This window comes from Bombus vosnesenskii, unplaced genomic scaffold (assembly GCF_011952255.1).
Source record: "Bombus vosnesenskii isolate JDL3184/JDL3185 unplaced genomic scaffold, Bvos_JDL3184-5_v1.1 scf7180000013344, whole genome shotgun sequence".
NCBI classification, from domain to species: domain Eukaryota; kingdom Metazoa; phylum Arthropoda; class Insecta; order Hymenoptera; family Apidae; genus Bombus; species Bombus vosnesenskii.
This window is the reverse complement of record NW_022882981.1, coordinates 122352-136731: the sequence shown is the minus strand read 5'-3', so window position 1 is coordinate 136731 and position 14380 is coordinate 122352. Positions and strand designations below refer to the sequence as shown.

Sequence of the window (14380 nt, the reverse complement as noted above, 5' to 3'; positions counted from 1 at the left end):
TTCAAATAGAATTCGTCCCTGAAGCACCGGCAAACCTACTTTCTATCTGCTTTCTCGCGTATTATCACGCGGACAAAGCCAAGTGTGTAATTTCAGCGTCCGTCTGCGATCATCTCTAATCTAAAGATCCTTGATTGGACGCAACGTGAGCCAACGTACCTTTGCTGGCCAGATAACCCAGTATACTCTCGTTGCTTCCGAAATTCGCGAGCATGTTTTCATCGACAAGGAACGATATCCTCTTGTCAAAGTCGATCAGCGGTTAAGATCCATGAAATCCATGGCGCAAAACAAGCAACAAATTTCTCGTACTACGTATGTACAGGGTCGTAATGTTGTCAACACTCCAGGTTACTGATCGCTGTTTATAAACAGCCAGCGATCTTTGTAGTATCTTATGGTTCACAAATCGATCGATTTATCAAGTACTCGATATAAACTCGCGAAAGAAAACTTTTGTCGAACGACAGAACGCGCTGTTAATTCGATTAACTAGGTAAAAACGTGATTTATTATCGGGCGGGATTAAACGCGAAGATTAGAAATCGACGAAGCTTCGCGTCCAAGTGTATCAACGATCGATACCGAGAGGATTACGCGAAATAATCGAGGTACGGAAGGGGCAACAGAGCGCGAGGTTCGCGACACAAACGCATGATGTTTACGGCGCGTGCGACGGCGCTCGACTAAAGGCCTTAAGGTGAACACACTTGCCTCTTGCCTCGAGAGTTTTCCGCGCGGACGCGCTCCACGCTTGCGTGTAGGTGTAGCCCCGCAGCTCGTACGTGGTATGTCTCCGCCGCGGTAAAGAGGGTTGGACGTGCACAGAGAATTACGCAAACGTCCATTAGGCTGCCTATTAGCGTTAAAAATTATTTCACGCGATCATTGGCTTGAACGAAAGCACCAAGGAGGAAAGAGAAAAGAGGAGGAGCGTGGTATAAATGATGAATTAGCGAATTTTGAAACAGAGATTAAGAATTAAAAATGGTCGCACGTTCCGATTCTTTCGAATCGAATTTAATATCGCCGTGCCGAATCTGGTTCTTCGGATCGTTACTTAAGCGATGTCAATCTTTCGTTTAAGGATTACAGTCTTTTGATTTAATATTCTCTGCGTTTCAATGAGTCGTGATTCGTATTGTATGCGTTGATCAAATGTAACTAAGAATCAGCGAACGTGAAAGTGCTAATACGTTTTATAGCACGGCATAAAATGTAACAGCCCGTGAAAGCTGTTGTACGATAACCACTTTATTAAGCGGATCAATTTATAGTTGTAATCTCAACTGCGATCTGATCGAATAAAATCGATATTTTCATTGTATTTATGTTTAAAGGAGGAAGTGAACATACCCATATATTTCCTTCGAAAATTACAAGCAAACGTACTGCATTTATAAATTCTCAACTACCTTCTCCAATGGAAAGTGCTTTTAAAGTCAAACCTATCTCGAAACAAACACCCTTTGGTGCCATAACCGGAATGTCTACTTCTGCTTTCCTAATTAACAAAAACTTTCTGCATTAAGTACTTCTGTTCCTTTAATATTCGCACCCATACTCTATAAGCACGCGGAAACTCAATTTCCTAATTACTTTAAACTCCACCCACGCCCTGTCGCTTCTCCAGCAACCGACAAATTCCCTCAAACGCAAGAATACGCCTCGACAAGTTTCTATACCAAACAAGAGTTTCGCTGACAGTACTATTAGGTTGTATAACAAGTTCATTCGCCTTTCGATATTATTTTAATATCACAATCAATATTATCGATAATCGGCGTCCGTCGATCTTCGAGAATCGTCAGATCTAATCGTTCCAGTTTTCTCAACGCAATGATCAGACGATTATACGATGAGAATTACTCGGAAATAGGGAAACGTCGTTCAAGCCGATTAAATTGCGCTCTTCAGGCGGTGTGCATGGATGAGCTTCGTTCGTTGCCGCGTATGTAGAAGCAGACACAGCCGACACGGAGAACGAGAGAGTTCACGGACCGGGCAGAAGATTCGTATTGATTGAAGTGTGGGCGCCAACAGGCGATTTGATAAATTACAATCGACGCCATCCAACGCAACGCTCGCGTGGATCGTTTGTCCGTTGGATTTACAACTAATTCGCGTTGTAATTCGTGTCGCCAGGACCGAGTTCGAGCGTGTCAAACGCGTCGGGAACAACGGAGGAAACAAAGGGTGGACGGTGATTAATGCGGTTCGATACGGTTATCGCCGTCTTGCGACCGTGTCAGAGCTTCTTCTTCCCTTTCTCGTTCGAACGAGCCTCGAACAGCGGTATCGACATTTTCTATGCGCTTTACGTAACATTCGTCTGTTCCGCGTGGTTTTCTTCGACGAAACTGCCTAGCTACCGTGCGAGACGTTTCGTACAGACGTATTATATTTTCAATTAATTTGTAAATCTGATATACTTCGAATAAGTTACGAATTTAACGATTTAAATGTTTAGGGAATACGTGCAATTAAAGATTCTGCAAATATATTTCAATCGCTACGAAAATATTAAACAATGTCGACATTCTCGTCCCAGTAACAAAATCATAGTCATTGTTGATTCTGGTATCTTCCTATTATTTACTCGAACACTTACTACTTTATAGAGCTGCTCGCAAACCGATATCGAACAATTAAATTCTCCCGGATCGCAAATTCTTAGAATAATTCTATTAGTTAGACCGTAGAGATACACGGATTTTTTGAATATCGAAGAGTTAAACGAATCTACAGAAAGCGCATGATATGCGTAAAGATAGAAAATATTGAAAATAAAATATTTATTGTGATATTTAGTGTATACTTGGGTTCCATTTCTTCAGTCGAGTTCGTAAAAATATAAAATTGCATAAATATCGACAGTCGAGTTATCACAGTAAATTCATCGATACTCTTATCATACTTTGACCAACCTAGTTCTTTCAGCACTTTTCGTTCTTTCCTCGACAACGTACGGACGAGCAATACGATTGCGATCGAGCCTGAGGTTCGTTCACCCCTGTCGATTATGCGAATACGCAAAGCAAACGATAAACGCGTAACCCAGATTAATCGAACCGCATAAATCATTCGACTTGCACGTCTCCTCTGACGACTAATATTTCCTCGCAACTTTCTTTGTGACTATCTTTCATCGACGAAAATCGCATTTTCCATAGTGGCGTCGGCTAACAATCAGTGTCTGACCCCTTGATCCACCCGCGAGAGACTCGTTAATTTTATCGAACGATACCGCAATACTTTCTATAAATCTGTTACGCTTATCTGAATACGCCGCCGTTCAGTTTTGCGTTCGCATCTAAGTAGTTCAAGCTGGCGCGATTCATCTGTTTGAACTTCGTTTCGTTAATAGCTTCGATTTCAAGAAAATCAAGTGAATCAGTGTTCCATCAATGAAAAGGAATTCGAATCGTTTCAATTGTAATTTTCACATACAGTACATCGTTAATTAGGAATTATACTGAACCAAGTGACATCGAGGAGGTTTGTACAAATGACGGAAACGAACAAAAGGTTTCCTACTTAAAAAATATTGTTTCTTCTTTATTCTTTATTACGTCTACGCAATATCTTTTCTAAAGTGTTAGAGAGAGAGAGAGAGAGAGATAGCACGCATCAACGAGTAAACGTTGATAATTGATAAATTAATTAGCTAAGACGGCAAATATAACAGATCGTTTCGACCTATGGGGCTCCAACTGACCTTTCTGAGGGAGGCGAAAGAAAGAAATAGATGGAAGAAAATGGAACTGCGATTCCTAAGCGCTATTCGACGGGTGTTAATGAGAACGTGGATAACCTTTGCCGTACCTTTTTATTGACGCTGAATCTGACGCCGCAGCTGCGTCATATTTAACCAATTGTACGGAGAAAACCGGTATTCCCGTGTTATCTCATCATGGTTCGGGAACGATTAATTCGCTTGCAACTGGCAGATCGAGCGAAAAAATTCGATATGTGACGAATTGCGATAAAATTACGAAGCTTTTTGCGACTCCGTCTGTGTTGCGTATTTTTATGACAAGGTGTACAATTTTTTATCAATTTGGAAGTTTCACGTCGATGTTACGTGTGTTAATTGCACCAATACGATCGTGACAGTCGTGTCTCATTACAGTTGCTAATGAAATTTCAGAATGTTTTACGTAACACATACACATACGTACATAAAAGAATTTCAATCGTTCGGCGATCGACTATAACTCGAACTTCGCAACAATCGTCGATTCTCGTGTATTTCAATAATTCGCGATATTTATAAGCGCAAACCGCTCGGAAAGAGGCCGAGAGTGCGTTTAACGCTCGAAATGCGTTAAAACGTATTTTCATCGAGATTCGAGCGACGCAAATCGAACAATACCGGGCGAATAATCGAGCGCCCGAGTCGAGCGTGCTTCAGGCGACGAATTCGACGTTGAAAATCGAACAAAGGGACACTTTTTCTCTCTTCTTTTCTTTTTTCTTCTTTCTCGTTGATTAATTATTTCACATCGTCACGCTTCAACGTTCATCCAGCTTTCTATCGAGGGAAATTTGCACCGGTCATTTATTTCGCATCTATTTCATCGCTTTTCTATAGCACGGCGTTCGCTCTTCGAACGTCGAGCTTATTACCATTGAAACCGCGCACGGAACGCAGACGAACCACGCGATAATTCGGACAGGTCGATCGTTCTGCATAGATAGCAGCAGCAACGAGCCACGGCTCGCAAGTAATTAACGTTTTGATAATGCTATCGGGTGATTTCGTCGCGCTGTTAGCCAAGTTCGCTTGAAGCGAACCGACGTGGGTTTTCTTTTACGATTTCCCTACGAGCTAGGAAAATTGTGGATATTTTTTACCGTCAAATCTTTGCCGAGTATTTGAATAGAACGTACAAAAGTGCAGGTTATCGTAGATTATTGAAAATCTCTATCTTATAAAAAAAAAAAAAAAAAGTAACTGTACTTAACCAGACAAAAATTGCAAATCTCGGCAGAAAACAGCGTTAAACTCTAGCTACTTTAACCAATCGTTTTCCTAGCATAACGAATGTTTCTATTTACTTTCAATTTTATTATCGCTACGCGTTTGATGAGAAATGACAGAGAAATGACAAAGGAAAACGAAGCCGTCGGAATTATTGTCGCGTGTAAACGAATAGAAGCTCTTCGCATGGCGGTCACGCGTGACAAAGTACACGCTGACACGGCGATATTTTTTGCAAAACACCAACAACAATTTCCTATCAGGCTTAATTGGCAGCCGATACGTCGCACGAGGCGAACGACCGTCGCGATGAAAGCGGAGCCGTTCGCGTATACGCCTCGTGTTGCAATTATCGCGACAATTCGCAGCCTATGGATTGATTCGTGGTGTCATCGACGATGATTGCTCCGTCACCGCGAAAACCGACAATGAGTTGTGCCAAGAGAAGAATGATAATTGCGTTTTTAGAGACGAAGAGGCTTTTTCCAAGAGCGAATCATAAGACTCAAACATAAATTTCGCTTTATCGTTGTAAAATTTAACGCAACACTATGAGGAAATGAATATTCCAATTGACTCTTGTGTTCTGTCGTAAGTATTTTAACTTCCGATAGTGAAAGTATTGTAGTAAATCTCTCTCTATAAAATAACGTAAATTTTACCAGTAACTTGTGCTTCAAGAATCCGTCTTTCCAAAAGAATCTCCTTTTTTAACACGAACTTTTTTTTATTATTCCCTTTCGATATTTGCATCGCAATGCTCTTAAAACATTTTTTAAAAATATCATCAAAATATCCTTATACTATGTACGAGTACTAAATAACTTCAACATCCAAATCAATCACGTTGCCACGATTCTTTATATTTTTCGTTCTTAACCTTCTCGGAATAGTTCTTCGCGGGAATTATTATTTAAAGAAGAAGCATCGAGCAAATTTCAGGGAAAACGCTTACGCATACGTTCGCGCTAGAAATCATTGCCAAAAATGAACCGCGTGTAAGCGTGCAAGCGAGCAAAGGCAGCAAATTAACAAAAGGGGCCTGTAACCTTCGATCGTCCACACGTGACCCACACGTTTGTTTAATTAACTAATGAGCCCCGCCCTGTGTCACGAACGGCCCCACGTTTTGTTAAGTCCGGCTTATGCACTGTACACACAAGTGCAACCTTTGGTGTTGCGTGTGCACGCACGAAAGAGCGTGCACGAACGACGTTTGAAGACGTCGGGAAACTTGACTTGACGATCGTGAAGCTAACCGTGACTTCTAGCAAGGATAAATAAATTGAGGCTGCGTGTCTGGTATGTAACTCGAGGAGTCGTTAAAATGTTCCTTTGCAATTTTAAAGAAGCCTTAAACAACCGGTGTTAACAGTAAATGGGATTTTTTAACGTTAACGTGTTCTTTTTTCTTTTTTTGCAATAACGAAAAACATGTAGGTAGATATTTAACGTTAACTTTAATTGAAACCAAAATACAATGATAGATATATATTTTATTTCCCGTCGTATATCATACTGTTTTAATTATATACGAATTTATATCACAATGCAAAAATTACCAGGGGAAAATTATGTATAATTTCACACTAAACAAGCTGTGAGCGTGGACACGGAGTATGCGACGACGAATGGTCTAACGGGAAACGATGAATTTTTTCCTACAATTAAACAGATCGTCGCGCTAGCACGAAGATCGTACCTCCCGAGGAAAGTATGTAATTAGGTTAAACGCGACAGAGTAAGAACCTTAAGGCTGTGTCGTGCGATAAAACAGCTGCGGTGGCTCGAGCGCACGAGCACTCGTTAATCAGGCTGCAGCATTGCCGTGAAATATAATGACAGTCACTTTAGGTCTGTCGTAAGAAGGCAGGCTGGACTAATCTGCAGTAATAATTTTTCTCTCAGGCGAGTTTCTCTCGCACGTTTGGGCGGCATGTAATTTTTTTCACCGACGATACCGTACGAGTGTTATCTTCCTGGCGATCGAGTAACCCTCGGATCACGAGGACGCGCGTCACGATTAATGCATCGCCATCACCGTGATATTTACCGTAATTACTTTGGTAAATAGATTTTAATAACGCTAGAAAAATAGCGAGGTATAATTATCTTCCTTCCTTTTTTTTTTGGAAATTCCGCACAGTCTTCTAATAACACGTGACACACATTATTTCTCTGAATTTGGTTTCTTTACAATTAATACGCTCAGAAACATTCGCCGATGTTCCTTTTTCATTTCTCAATTTCACGCACACGACGTTGATCGCGTGCCACGGCCCCAACCCTCTTGCTAGGGTTCAAAGAATAAATTCACCCTCGCGAAGGTAAGAAAACCGTGTCTCGGAGTCGTAATAAAATCCGCGGGGTGAATTATGCCGCGGCACGGGGGGTGACAGTGAAATAAACTCGCGACATTATTCGTCAGAAGAGGCTGGAACCTAATACGACCGGTTCAGCCTCACGGCCTCTGGCAATTTCTGCCGCAACCTTTCCCACAGGATACTCGTTCTCGACTAAGAAGAAACAATTTGTCAAAGAGAATAAATTAACGAGCTAGGAGAGCAGGGATTTCCTTTAGAACGCGCAATGGAGATATTTTGAATGGCGTAAAAATCCGTATTCTCGAGTCTTTCTCTGAGGTCGCAACATTTCATTCATTTCCGTAGCTCCAAACAAATAAACGTCGACTAATCGATTTTATCATTTTATACATATTGTTTGTAATCTCATGAAAATTATTTCACGAAGTGCCGAAGGCGTTATGTTCTATTTACCTACAAGAATAATAAAGAAATACTAATAAGAGTAAAATAAATAATATGAAAACAAAATTTGGAAATTATATTATCCATTAATTTCACGTTAAAATAAAAAAATGTCGAAGGTCCAATATTTACACACGTTGTTCCATAATGCCGTAAAATATACGTCGTGAAATTTTATCAAAATGCTTTAAAATTCAACTAACGATTTAATTTTTAATTTAGAATTTCAATCGTAAAAGAGTCACGAAAACTCTATTGAAAATACATTTCGCTTCCAAATACAGTATAAATTTTATTCACCTAAAGCCTGTAAAAGTCTGAAATATTACCAAATGTGTTCAACCTACGCTTTTACCGCATCGTTCGAACATATATTGAATTTTTCAGCATCGATTGATCGTTTTTATCGCGCGTAACATAGAGAAGTTATTAAAAACTTAATTGTTTCCGGTATTAGTTACGCTTGTTCCTGGCTACGTACGATAAGAGGAAACGCGCAAACATATTGTATCTAATATAGTGGACAACAAAATTATTAGGTAGATCGGCACAAAGAAGGATACCTGACTGGTTGCATTAAACCTTTTCGCTTGGTTTCGCGTGCTTTATAGAAAATGAATTTTATCTGTTTTATTATCGCTCGTTGCTCTTCAGCGAATGCGCCCGGCTAGACTATTTAAAATTTGCATCAATATTAGCTCGTATGCGTCCGTTCTCCTCTGTTCTTCAAATAAAACTTGTCCGAGAAAAATACAAAACGCAGAAATGAATTTTACTCGGACATTTTTGCGATATTTGCACATTGCAGAGAAGTTTAGTGTCAATATTTTGGCAGCTCTGTTATAGTACAGTTTCTGCTGAACTTTTTAAATTCCGATAAATAAAGACAAAATTTTATTATACACTTGGAAGGTTTTAAAAATTGAAACACGTCTTTATGTTAATTACTATCAAATTTGGGAGATCTTACGATACATCCATTTATTTTTCAGCCAGTTAAATTGTCCAAAAGTCATTTCATCTTTGAAACATAACAGACTGTTGTATTTATCGCACCTGCCAAATCTCGCACGAGCATCACATTACCCTCGCGCTACAGATAAAATACCTGATGACTCAAAGGAAGACGAAATTCCCTGCAAGGTTTTATTTTCTATTCGATGAGAATGCTTTTACGAGATGATAAGCGAGCAGAGATCGCGACGATCGAAAGTGCCGATGGTCGTTCCGTGAGAGCTCCGTAAAAGCGCGTTGATAAAGAGATTTTATGATCGCCGCGATATCGTAAAACCATCCGTTGAAGTATATCGGGTAATACAGAGATAAGAAACGCGTGCATAAGTGCGATACGCGATCACGTGACGAGCACGATTATCTTCAATTTAAATTATGACGGTTGTCTTCTTGAAATTAATTAACTCGCTTCGCAAATGTTTTATGCTACTTCTCCAACTATTCAAATATCTCATACGTATGAAATACAATATTTTAAATTATTAAATCGATGCACTGCCACGATCATGACATAGAACGTTTCATCTAACTTTTTTATTAAATTTGCAAAATTTAGATTACTTTAAAAGCTTCCGATTTCTTTGCCATCGAAACTTCTACCTCTCGACTGAAAGCTCTTTAAGCGTCCATCAACGAGATTAAATTCGGTACCACAACATTTATCGACTCTTCGAAGCGATAGGGCTACGACGAATATTCCGAAACGATGCAAATTGCGCGGGTTTCGTCGCAGTACAACCGTTGCAAACTTAACATCATTAACTTAGAATTTCGTTATAGACGTATGCAGAATGTCCGGGGGAGGAAAACGGACGGAAGATATGAAACGACGCCAGCGTAGTATGCGCTTGGGCTATTTTAATGCGTCGCGAGATGATTGATTAAATTTCTGCGAAGCTACTTCGCTGTAATTGAATGCAAGTCCCGAGCTGTTCGGGATTTTTACAACTCGATCGTAGCCTGCCCCTCTGGAGATGCCACGACAATCCTCTGCGAAGATACCGGATCGCAACGAACAACTGAGCGTGCAATTTTCCTGCTACACGTTTGCGTTTCATACTTTTCTTCGATCGTGATTAAACCGCCGATGTTTATGCAAATTTACGTGTTTACGAACGAGCGACTAAAGAAACGGGACCAAGGTACAAAATTTAGTTGTAGAAACGAGAATGAGACGATCGTAAAATTACTTCTTACTCGTACCAACAAAATTAAAGTTTAAAAAATCGATTTACTTCACTCATAAATATAAATAGAAAAGAGGTAAACGATAAAATACAAGCCATAGTGGTATGTCCCTGCTGCGAAGTAGAAGGAAGTTTGAATGAATAAAAAATAGGGATTAATTTTTCATGACTTGCCTTCCTTGAGTTTCGTCAAGTTACCAATTTTACCCCCTACTGTCCTGTCTCGAGCCGAACGCAACAGTCGTTAGTCCTTTGAGCATACGTTTGGCTTCTTTCGAGCCTCTTTTGTGTCGGTTCTTTTCACTGCGCGTTTACTTTGCGAGGGAAGAAGCAAGGATCCTTAATAAAGAGCATAGCTGCGGGTAACCAAAGTTCAACCACGAATGAAGCGTGTTTTCAAATTACGCATGTAAGATACAGCGAAATAGTTTAAGAGTAGATCGAATAAATTTGAACATAAATTAATTCGAACACGATCCAGCGACACGTTGAATAATTTACATGTCGAATAAAACTTAGTCACGCGTAATTATACGTTCCGACGGTGTTAATTGATAATTAAAATTTATGTACACGTAAACAGTTTCAGATACAACAACGACGTTTTAATCGGCATTTTACATTAACGAGATAAATTAATGAAATTGCTATAATTTTATTCGTTTAAACGTGATTTCAACGACGTTTATCAAATTGGTTTGAGAACGTTTCACGATCGCCATAGAACCGTGTCTTGCCCTTTGAGTGAGGTGCGAATGAAAGTTCAAGGAATAATTAAAGAGCGAAGAGTAAAAAGACCGAAGGAAAGCGAAAGCTCGGAAAACGGAAAAGATAGAAAGAACGGATTAAAAGTGGAGATTATTGCATCGCGGTAATGAGACTGCCGTGGTAATTCCGATTTCAATCCGAGTGTACATTAATTAAAACACACACGCTCGTATCAATTCCCAGGAGCAGATTCTACTGTCACTTTATAAATTGCTTCGTCTTTCAACGCGTACATTTTTAACGTATTTTTAACGCGCGTATTTCAACTTTTGCAGTACTCATCCTCTTCGTGTCGCTCTCACCTCTTTTCTATAATTAAAGGTTTTAACGTGAATTATCGTACTTCCGTGAAGTACTATCGTTATTACGCTTTTCAAACAAGTACTTGGGTAATGTAAAACGATTTTTAACGAGGTATTTTTGGTAGTTTTGAACGAGAGAGTATACAAAATTGTAACTAAAGAGCGTTGAAGATAGAAAAACGCACTAAAACCTTGAATAATATTGCTCTTTAAAATCAATCACGTACCTCAAGTTCAAATAAAATATGAAATAATTCTTATTTATCCTGAACAGTATCTTCAAAAAATGAAAAATCGGAAATACCCGTAACAAAACAGAACCACCAAGCAATAAAGTTAAATTTAACAACCAAAAGGAAGCAAATTAATGGAACGACCGAAAAGAGGGCAGAGTTTTTCAAAGCCAGAGGCGAGGAAGAGGGTGCGAAGCTGAGATACAAGCATGGTACAGGCTTTTTCAGACTATCGGGCGCGTACACCGTGCGGTTAGAGGCTGCTATGCGGCACTATCGAGCATAAATTCGCTGATACGACGAGGCAGGGATTTTTCTCGTGGCGCGACGGAGAGGTTGGAGCTAGTTCAAAAGATTTAAGATAAAGCGCGCGTGGTGTAGGTGCGAGGCTCGATGCCGTTGCAGTTGCAGCTGCCGTTGCCGCAGAATCGCCGCAGGAGACGACGTGACCGGCGATTCGAGCCACCACCGAACCAGGCATCACGTTCGACCAGCGTCGAATTTTCTACGCTTCAGCCTGCTTACTAGACGTTTGTGGCACTCGAAGAAACACACTGGGGAAATAGGAATATTTCTTCGCTTTTCAATTCCTCCTACGTTTTTACGACTCTGTCGAGAGGAATAGTAAAAAGAGTCGAGTGAAAGGAATTAGTAATCAATGGACTGCGCATTTTTATTCGTTTATGGAAAATGTAAAGACATAAAAATGCACGGAAGACTCGTAAGGTGTAAAAAGAAAAAAGTATATATATAAAGTTCAAAATATAGTAATTTTTACAATTTTACGATACATTATTACGATTAAACGACTATGTGTAACTTTAATACGATTTCTTTAGTCAAAAACTTCGTACCCAGGACTGAAACTAATTTCACCACTTTTACTTTCAAAGTAACCAACAGTCAAAAACTTTCGATAACATTAAACGACGTCTTGCTCATCGTTCCTAGCAAATTATTAAATCCTCTAGCCTAAACGGTCATTTAACGTTCAAGTTTTCCAATAACCACGTAATTTACGATCTCGAAACGCTTTTATCGACGATAAGATCATCGTGTCCGATCAGATTCTTCGTCGCATCGCCGCACCGCCACGAAATCGCAGCACAAGGTGCAATAAAACACCGGAAATTGCTCTTTACCGATGCGTCCCCTCTTTGTCCACAGAAAAACTCATTTGCCGTCGACTCGATTTCACGAACATTAATGGAGGGACATTTGCACGCCACCAACAGCCGATTTAATCAGAGAGTAAGATCAACGAAAACATCGTCGTTTTCTTTGGGTTCCACGAGCGTGTTTCCGAGGGTAAAAAAAAAGCTACGCCACAATCTCGCGGGATGAAACGTCTCTTTTGTGCGCGATGTCCCGTCCGTTTATTCACGAAGCACGAAATAGAGGAGGGTAGAACGTTAGAAAAACTGTCCTAGATACGAGACACAGGTCGTGTATGAACATGGACGGACGTTCACGGTATTGAACAAAGCAGGAAGTCGGATTTTTTGTCCCGAAGGAAACGTTTTTTAGAGCGGCGCAATGTCACAGCCGCGGAAATTACATGGAGACGGAACGATCGATGTCTATTGAGAATTTTGGATACAAAAAAGATAGCTCACCTTCCAGATTTGCCATGGAGAACCTATAGCTATCGATTCTCGGCGTGTTGATGTCCGAGTTGAAAGGCCTGAGGGTCGCTGAGCTCACATTGTCCAGACCCTGCAACAGCAATTTATTCTAACATTAGTTATTTATTTATTTTAGTGTTGTTATTTATAGGCACTGTAGAATAAAGAAGTTTTAAAGATTTTCTGGTTTGAGAAAAAATACTTTGTATTCGATATTTCGTAATATATGTAATGTACGAGATATTAACGTTAAACAACGCCAAACAAATTGTTAAACGATCGATCGATCAAACGACATGATACATTACAAGTATAGGTATCGTTGAAACAGTAAAACGCCAGCAATTCTAATCAAAGAGACATCATCGAAAAATTCCCCACCAAACTTTCCCAAGCGTAATTAATTTCACAAAAAGAGCGTGGAAAGTTCTTTTCCAGCTATGTCCAAGTCACAGCCGTTGGCTGAACATACAGAAATAAATCATTTACCACCCTAGAAACGGTGTCGATAACGCAAGCACGTCCGACAAAGGAAACAACACGATGAGTCCTCTGTAACAGAAATAGAGGCGCAAACGGGAGCTGAATCCGTAGTTCCTCGCGGTCTACCGACGCTTCTTGCTGCAACACGATCGATCGATAATCCGCTCGAGATCCTTTTACGTTCCTAACTCGGCTGGAAATACGATTTACGTGAAACCGCGGAGTCGCTCACCCAATTTCCTACGGATAATCTCACATTGTTTCGCGATCAATTTCGCGAGATCGGTGAACGCGGCGAAATTTCAACGCGCGCTCCAAGGACGTTTCCGTAGGTCTAATTCGACGCTTTGGGGCGAAATAGGAATTGTTAGCAGCGAAGTACTGTCGAAGTTGCCGAGAAGGGTGGAAAAGGGAGAACTGGAAGACTTCCAGATATTCGATTGTTTTGCAGACGCGTGCATGCAATGATAACGACGAGACGGTGCTGTTTCTGTGTATCGTAGCCCGAAGGTGGCGAAACTTGCCTCTTAAAGGGATGTTTGCGCAGGAGAAGTTTGTGCTTCCGTTTCCAGCGGCCGTCGACGTCGAGCAACCAGAAATTTACTTTGGAATGCCATTCTATTTGAAAATTGTATGGTGGTTTGCAGTTTCTATAATGGAAATAACAATTGGATTGCGAATAATTGATATTCCGCTACTTAGAGCGCAGAATATCCCATTGTTCGGTAATAAGGAACATCTTAGCAATTCTGGACAATTTCCATGCGATCTACAACATCGCGACTGGGAGAAGATTTTGAAAAAGTGGCGTTTTCCGAGGAAGAGGTCCAGCCAGCGCTTCTCTCGCGGTGGCGCACAGCCAGCGGACTTCCGCGTTTTGAGCCATTAACCGTAAATAATGCGAGAACCGAGTTGCCCGCTCGGCCGTGTATGTACATGCGGCGTTCTACGGCGGTTAATCAAGCAACAGCTCCACACGGTGAACACACAATGCCTTCGGCTTCGCCACGTACACA

At 40.6% G+C, this 14380-nt stretch overlaps 1 protein-coding gene across 5 annotated transcripts in view; it reads right to left on the bottom strand.

Annotated features, from left to right (window-relative positions):
* The window catches only part of LOC117236252 (amyloid beta A4 precursor protein-binding family B member 1-interacting protein), a 146136-nt gene that overhangs the window by 15909 nt on the left and 115847 nt on the right, over positions 1-14380 (bottom strand). For 4 of the 5 annotated variants that reach the window (XM_033499038.1, XM_033499036.1, XM_033499037.1 and 1 more), the window contains one exon: positions 12873-12972. In XM_033499038.1, coding sequence (XP_033354929.1) covers positions 12873-12972 — 100 coding nt within the window. Of the gene's footprint in view, positions 1-159; positions 455-12872; positions 12973-14380 lie in introns of those variants that run through there. The other variant, XM_033499040.1, reaches the window with a different exon arrangement.